General features: G+C 43.2%; 1 protein-coding gene across 1 annotated transcript in view; it reads left to right on the top strand.

Moving 5' to 3' along the window:
* The window catches only part of LOC137993207 (medium-chain specific acyl-CoA dehydrogenase, mitochondrial-like), a 34,570-nt gene that overhangs the window by 3,018 nt on the left and 24,052 nt on the right, over positions 1-7,500 (top strand). The window contains exons 2-4 of the mRNA XM_068838914.1: positions 649-681; positions 1,557-1,623; positions 2,359-2,456. Of these exons, the coding sequence (XP_068695015.1) occupies positions 649-681; positions 1,557-1,623; positions 2,359-2,456 (198 nt within the window). The remainder of the gene's footprint in view (positions 1-648; positions 682-1,556; positions 1,624-2,358; positions 2,457-7,500) is intronic.

The following is a 7,500-nucleotide window of genomic DNA, read 5'->3' as shown; positions in this document are numbered from 1 at the left end:
TAAGTGAATTTAGTCAACTGGTGAGGTTCCCTTAAAGATCAAGTTCGCATTTAGCGACCACAGTTTCACGCGCCTTGCAGCCGCACGATGGCAGGATTTTATGTCCCGTGAGCAGAAATCTTGAAATTTTTTGAACTTCCCACATTGATTTTTTGTTCATTTTTGGACAACGTGGAGATAATTGTAAATAAAATCCGTTTCTGAAAAGAAAAATAGGGGTCACCGAACGTCCAAGACCGTTAAATCCAGGCAAAGCTATAGCAATGGCCTTTTGCCCTATCAGTTCTCATTTTATTACTTAGCGCGCGCGCTCGTGTATGACGTGGCGTGTGCATTTGCGTGCGCAGTAAGGATGCGCAGAAACAATTGGCGCAAACGTCCTTAAAGCTAGACTTTAGTTGTTGTTTTGGTTTTCAAAGCCGGCGCTTTTCGCTTCTAGTGGGCTATAACAAATAGCCTACTAGTAGCTCAACCAATCAGAACGCAGCATTGATAATAGAGCACTAGTTGGGTTTTACTAATTGTGTAGTACATGAACATGTCAGTGACACCACTGATATATTATTTGCTGTACTTATGCTTGGGTCGTGTAATTAAGGTACCCAACTCTAAGGATCCTGATCCAGATCCCATTTTTTCTTTCTTCAGAAAGGGGCTCTTTCCGCAGGAGTTACAGCTCTGGTGAGATTTTTCTGGTGTTAATTTCATGAATAACAGTACTGTGATTCTTCCCAACTGCCTAAATTTGAAATATATATTTGAGAGATTAAGTGTCACTCTTACATGAAACTGCGAATGACAAATGGCAGGATTTTGTTTCTTATAAAAGCTTGAAATTTTTCCCCTCCTAACTAGTCTCTTTTTTGCAAAGTACCTGGATATCTGATGGTAAAATGCAAGAAATGACCATGTATGAAACAATAAGCACTAAGTCTTGATGACTGGCCCCAAGGAACATTGAGGGTCAAGGGGAAACAAAACTCACCGTTTCCCATTGGGCCATTCATTAAGTATTTTGTTATACGTTAGCAGTTATTTGCTTGTTTTGTTTATTTATTTTTATTATTATTTTGCTTGGCGTGGCTGGGCATACAAATTTGCTGCTGTTTCAAAGGTGCATGACCTGATCAAATTTTCCTAGTTTCTCTAGGGAGGTAGTGAGTTTTTTTCGCCTGAGAAAGTTTAACTTAGTGAGTTTTGACCCATGACATGTGACATGTTCTCCTCCAATCAGAAAACGTACATGTATGTAAGTTGGGAGGTAATTAACAAAGTTCTTTGATTTTTGGCAAAACTCAAATTTCAGCCTAGCATTTGCCATTTGCCATGAATGTGATACTGAATCTCTCTTATTGATCATTGTGTGCAATTACTCAATAATTGACTGAAAATGTTGTTACTGTAGTGAGCATTTGGAAGGGGGAATGTGGTTTGGGGTTGGGATTAGCTAATGGTTTAACTTACCGATAGCTTTTTTTCCACTGAATGGTAAGTTATGGGGACTTGCGCAAATTATGTTTCAACTACCCCTAAATGAAACTTTGCATTTTTTTCAGAAGTCAAAGTTCAGTACAGAGGCCATAAAGATGGAAACTTCCTCTTTCAATTCTGGCCTTAACTTTGGTAACTAAGAGCTTGTTGCTCTCTTTAACTACCGGTACTTTCTATAAACCATTACCAGTTAATGGAACACTGTAAAGTCAGCAGATAAGGGCTACAGTGTACCTGTAGTTTGCATCTTGCCTTCATGGAATTCTTACCAGTTTTTAATTCTTCTACTTTTCCACAAATACTATGTGTATGATATAACACAACAAGCAAAAATAGAAAAAAACAGGCAGGAAGCCACTGTGACAGCAGCATGATGCAAAAATTAGTCCTGTTGCTCCTCCTACTATCTGCATGGGACTATTTAAACTCATTAACCCCTGGGGTGCCATAGGAAACCCCCAGTTGACAAGTAATTGAAAAATAGTCTGGCGTTATACAGCATATGAATGGAGGAGTCAATGGAGTAATAAGATTGATGAAGGAACAGTTGACTTATACCTTGTAACATTGTACATGTAGATTCAAGACCCAAAACCCCAAAAGCAGCACAAGTACGTGTATTACGGTATGGGACAGACCAGCCACCTGGGCCTGTTCTATGACAGGCGTATGCTGCACCTCATGCAGTTGCAGGTTGTTTTTATTGTACAAATTAAAAACCTGCAAGTAACTTTCCCGTCACAGGACTCAGACCTGTGAAGTCTTTCTACAGTATTGAAAGGGAGAAAAATTATTCCAATAAGCCTTTACCCTTCAATTACTTACTGAAATTAATTTTTTATTGTTTAAATTTTCAATCATATGTAGAATTATCTGAAGAATTGGAGCAGCTTAGGGATATGGCCAGAAAGTTTTGCCGTGAGGAAATCATGCCAGTGGCTGCAGAACATGATAAGACAGGCGAGGTTAGACTGCATCATGTACCACACGTTAGCCTTTAATCTAGATTGCGTAGATTTGTACTTTTCTACTCTTCACATCAAGAAGATATTTGTCTAGTAAATATCTTTCTAGTTATTGATTTTTAATTTACTGTACATGGATCAACTTCGCGTAGCAAAAAGAATTTGACTTGTACTTTTCTATGCTAAGCCTTGAGTTGACTCCTTATGCTTAAAAGCTGAATCGCGTATGGTAGATTGTACATGTAACACTGTCAAATGCTCATACAGGTAATGCATTTCTTTATTTGTGAAGCAGTTAACCCTATTGACACCACAACCAGTGACTGTAATATCCAGTCCAGCATTCCGACAATTCCAGTATAGTTCAGTTTTGCACATGTGCATACGTATCGTCTTTTGTAGTGCCACGTTGTGAGATGTAGTCGGCAAAGTGATAGCTTATGTTATTAAACGGCATTTAAACAGAGAAGACTCGCGGTTGTTACACTGGCGACAAGGATAAACACGTTGAGTTACAAGAGAAATCTAGCAAGCGAAGTCTGAAGCCCAGCGAGAGAGGCAAGCAGGCAAAATACTTCAACGCGTGAATCGATCGATCGACAAAACATGTCTCACACGGAACAAGCAGATGCCGGCGCAGCAGCTCCAGTTCAAGTTATCACGGCAACGAGAAATCTAAAATCTCAACCATTTATCCCAGGAGATGACCCGATAGTAAAAGGGAAAGCGTGGGACGACTGGCTTGAAGAAATCGAACGGGAATTCAGATACTTCAAGATTACGGAACCGCTCGACAAGAAAGATGCACTCATCATTTATGGCGGGAAAGAGATCGCTCGCCTGGAGAAAAGTTTACCAACCCCGACAGATGGCGCTAACGAGTACGACAAGTTGAGAAAGAAGCTAAATGACTACTTCAAACCGAAGAAAAATAAACACCACGCGAGATACGTATTCCTCAAAATGAGACCGACACATGACGAAACAACGAACGCGTACGCTGCACGTTTGAGGGAGAAAGCCAATGACTGCGAATTCGAAGCCAATTGCGATGAACGAATCTTGGAACACCTCATCCAAACAACACAGAATCGATCGCTTATACAAAAAGCCATCAACAAGAAATGGGATTTGACACGGTTTTTAACCGAAGCTGCTCAAATTGAAGACACATCGCTTCAAATAAGCGACATGAAAATTCATCAAGACGTGAAGAAACTTGGGCGACGCTTCGAGAAGTGGCATTCACCCGAGGACAAACAAAGCGGTAAAGGAAAGCAACCCTGTGGATACTGCGGACAAATAGGCACACACGAGGAAGGCAAGAACTGTCCACCGTATGGGAAAAAATGTATGAAATGTCAAAAGTTCAACCACTTCAGTTCAGTGTGTAAGTCTAAAGGCCCGCACAACAGTAAGAAAGGCAACGACCAAAAACGCGATCACAAGCCACCAGAGAATCCAAGGCACAAGCGCCGTGTAAAGAGAACCACTGAAGGAGAAGATGCCGACAACTCAACAAGTTCCGATGACGAGTTCTTCTGCCAAGCCGTAAGACACCTGAAGCAAGTGAAGAAAATCAAAACCGATGGTGAAGACAGAACCGTATCAGTGAAGATAGAAGATGTTGATGTAAGAGCTGAGCCTGACAGTGGAGCAGAAGTAAATGTCATGGATGAACACCAATTTAAAGCATTGACAAACCGGTCCAGTGTGAAACTTACACTACAACCGAGCAGAGTAAAGTTAAGCACCTTGCAGAGTGAGCTACCCGTGAAAGGAGAGTTTACAGCCACAATAAGGAACCAGACCTGTGGAGCAGTCGTAAGATTTGTTGTGACCAGAGGAAGAATCAACTCCCCACCCCTCATCAGCAAAAGTACCCTTCAAGAGCTGGGTATGTTACAGATCAGAGCAGATGGTTCTTTCGCCGAGACCAATGACTTGAGAATCCAAGAAGAACCACCAGACGTCAAAAGTGTCAAGCGAGATAAAGATCTCAAACCTGGAATAAAAGAAATGACTGATCAATACAGTGACGTATTTAAGGGTATCGGGAAGATTAGAGACATTAAGAATGGAAAAGAGTTCTATGCGAAGTTTAGCATGAGACCAGAAGCAGTGCCCGTAGCTCAAAGACCGAGACCAGTGGCTTACTACCTGCAAGAGCCATTGAAGCAATGGCTGGGCCAATGTGTAGAAGAGGAGATATTCGAAGAAGTTCCTGTAGGCGAGGCAGTCACATGGTGCTCATCGCTGGTTGTTCAACCAAAGCCGAAGTTCAACACTGTAGACAAGGAGAAACTTGAACCGCACATGATCAGGGCCAGTGTGGACCTCAGGGTACCAAACCAATTCATGGAAAGAAATAGGATCACCCAGGGACCTATTGTTGAAGACTTCATGTACAAATTTCATGATTGCACTGTGTTCTCCAAACTTGACATGCGGCAGGGGTACCACCAACTCCTACTCGATCCAGAGTCCAGAAAAATTGCCACTTTTAGCACCCCGTGGGGGAACATGCGACCAAAACGTCTAATCTTTGGAGCAAAACCCTCGCAAGATCTCTTTGACGAAGCTATCTACTGAATATTTGGAGACATACCAAGATGCCTCAACCAACGGGATGATATCCTGCTAAGAGGAAGAAACATGGAGGAGCACAACAAGACACTGGAAGCAGTCCTGCAGAGAGCAATGGATTTTGGAATCACATTCAATCCTGACAAGTGCCAGTTTGGAGTCGAGGAGATAGAGTTCTACGGACACAAATTCACGAAAGACGGATTAAAGCCAAACCCAGACAAAATCAGAGCTGTCAAAGAAAGCAGTCCACCAAAATCAAAAGAAGCGGTGCGAAGTTTCCTTGGCATGACGGGATACCTTTCAAAGTTCATCCCAAGATACGCATCACTAACTGCACCATTGCGGAAGCTAACACACAAAGATACAAAGTTCAAATGGGGAGCAGAAGAGAATGAAGCATTTGAGAACCTGAAAGCAAGCATAACTAGTGAAAGCACAATGGCATACTTCAACCCAGCTAGACCAATCGTTGTGAGAGTGGAAGCCAGTTTCCATGAAGGGCTCTCAGCCGGATTATTCCAAGAGACAGGTTGTGGTCTCCAGCCAGTTCACTTCATTAGTCGTACCATGACCGACACGGAGAAACGGTACAGCCAGACAGAAAAAGACGCCCTGTTAGTTCATTGGGCGAAGAACAGGTTCAGCATTTACCTCCTTGGAGCACCAAAATTCAAGATCATCACTGCCCACAAGCCACTGCTCCCACTGTTTAACAAGGCAGCCATGCGACTCCCACCGAGAATTGAAAAATGGGTGATGGGAATGCAAGATGTCGACTTCGAGCTAATCTATGAGCCTGGAAAAGATGACACAGACCCCCTTGACTTCCTGTCAAGACACCCATTGCCAGAGAAAGGAAAGGATGCTGTAGAGAGAGTAATCAAATATGTCTTGAAAGCCGAGCATGCTGTCGTTGTAGGTCAGATCAAGGAAGAAACTTGCAAAGATACCCAACTTCAAAAACTGTCGGCCAGGATACTAACCGGGGACTGGGAACGTTACAAAAAGGACCCAGACATTGCACCATTCTACAGTGTGCAGAATGAATTGTATACAGTGGATGGCCTACTCTTTCGTATGAATCAGATCATCATCCCCAGAAGCCTGCAGAGACAAGTCATTAAGGCTGCACACCACCTCGGACATCTGGGAACGACCAAAACAAACCAAATGATAAGAGCAAAGTATTGGTTTCCAACCATGAACACCATGATCGAACAGATCATTGGACAGTGTTACGAATGCCAGGTTACCACAAAGCAGCACAGGCAGGAACCCATCAAAGTCACAGACATACCCAAGAAACCGTGGGATGTCATAGCTGTAGACTTCAGTGGACCATACCCTGATGGCCATTATAATCTAGTAGCCATAGACAAGAGAACAAGAAATCCTGAAGTCGCGAAGACCCACTCAACAGCTTTTCAACCAACCAAGGAAAAGCTCAAAACAATGTTTGCCACTCATGGCACCCCAAGACAGCTGGAAAGTGACAACGGACCACCGTTTAATTCCAGAGAGTTTGCAGAGTTCCCTAAAACAGAGGGATTCCACCATCATCGAGTCACCCCAGAATATGCACGTGCTAATGGCGAAGCGGAAAGCTTCATGAAACTGCTTAATAAGACAGAGCAGATCACCCACCTTAAAGGCGGGAATAGCAGCATAGCTATTCAAGAAATGCTGACAGGCTACCGCTCAACACCACACCCTGCCACCGGAATAGCACCCTATGAAGCCTTCATGAACAGACAAGTGAGAACCAAATTAGACCATCAAACGAGGGAGAGCAGCGAGAATGCTCGTGACACAGCCATCAATGAGAGGGATGAGAGATACAAAGAGAAGCTCAAACAGAATGCTGAGAACAGGAACACTAAGGCACACAACTTCATTGTAGGAGATCATGTATTGTTGAAGCAAAAGAAGAGGAACAAATGGTCCACAGCATATGAACCAGCTTTCTACACCGTAATCCGAACCGACGGATCAAGCATTGCCGCACGTCGAATCACAGATGGACTGGAAGTGTATCAGGACGCAAACCAGTTCAAGATTGCCAACGCTTTGGTCCAAGACAATGCCAGTGAAGAGTGGGACGACCGGGAAGGAGAACCGACCACAGAGGATTGGAGAGAGAAAATCCTGCTGAATGCCAACCCCCAGTCAGTCCAAGAGGAGATTATCTCCAGCACAGAGGAAATGGTCGAAACCAACAGCAGTGACAAAACGGAACAGAACAAACCAACTGAGTCCTCAGCAGCTGTAGCCAGACTAAGGCGTGATCGGAGGCGACCAGACTATCTGAAAGACTATGTTACCTAGACTGTACTAAGCTTATGCTCACTGGACATAGACATTTATATGCCCTGAACATTTTCTGTTTAAGCGTAGAACATTGGACATTTTGGGACATTGTTTTCTAGTTGCGTTTTATTTAAGGAAAAGACCGTCT

The sequence above is a fragment of the Montipora foliosa genome, chromosome 2 (genome assembly GCF_036669935.1).
Source record: "Montipora foliosa isolate CH-2021 chromosome 2, ASM3666993v2, whole genome shotgun sequence".
Classification (NCBI taxonomy): domain Eukaryota; kingdom Metazoa; phylum Cnidaria; class Anthozoa; order Scleractinia; family Acroporidae; genus Montipora; species Montipora foliosa.
The sequence above is the reverse complement of the archived record's forward strand: the minus strand, read 5'-3'. Positions and strand labels throughout refer to the sequence as shown.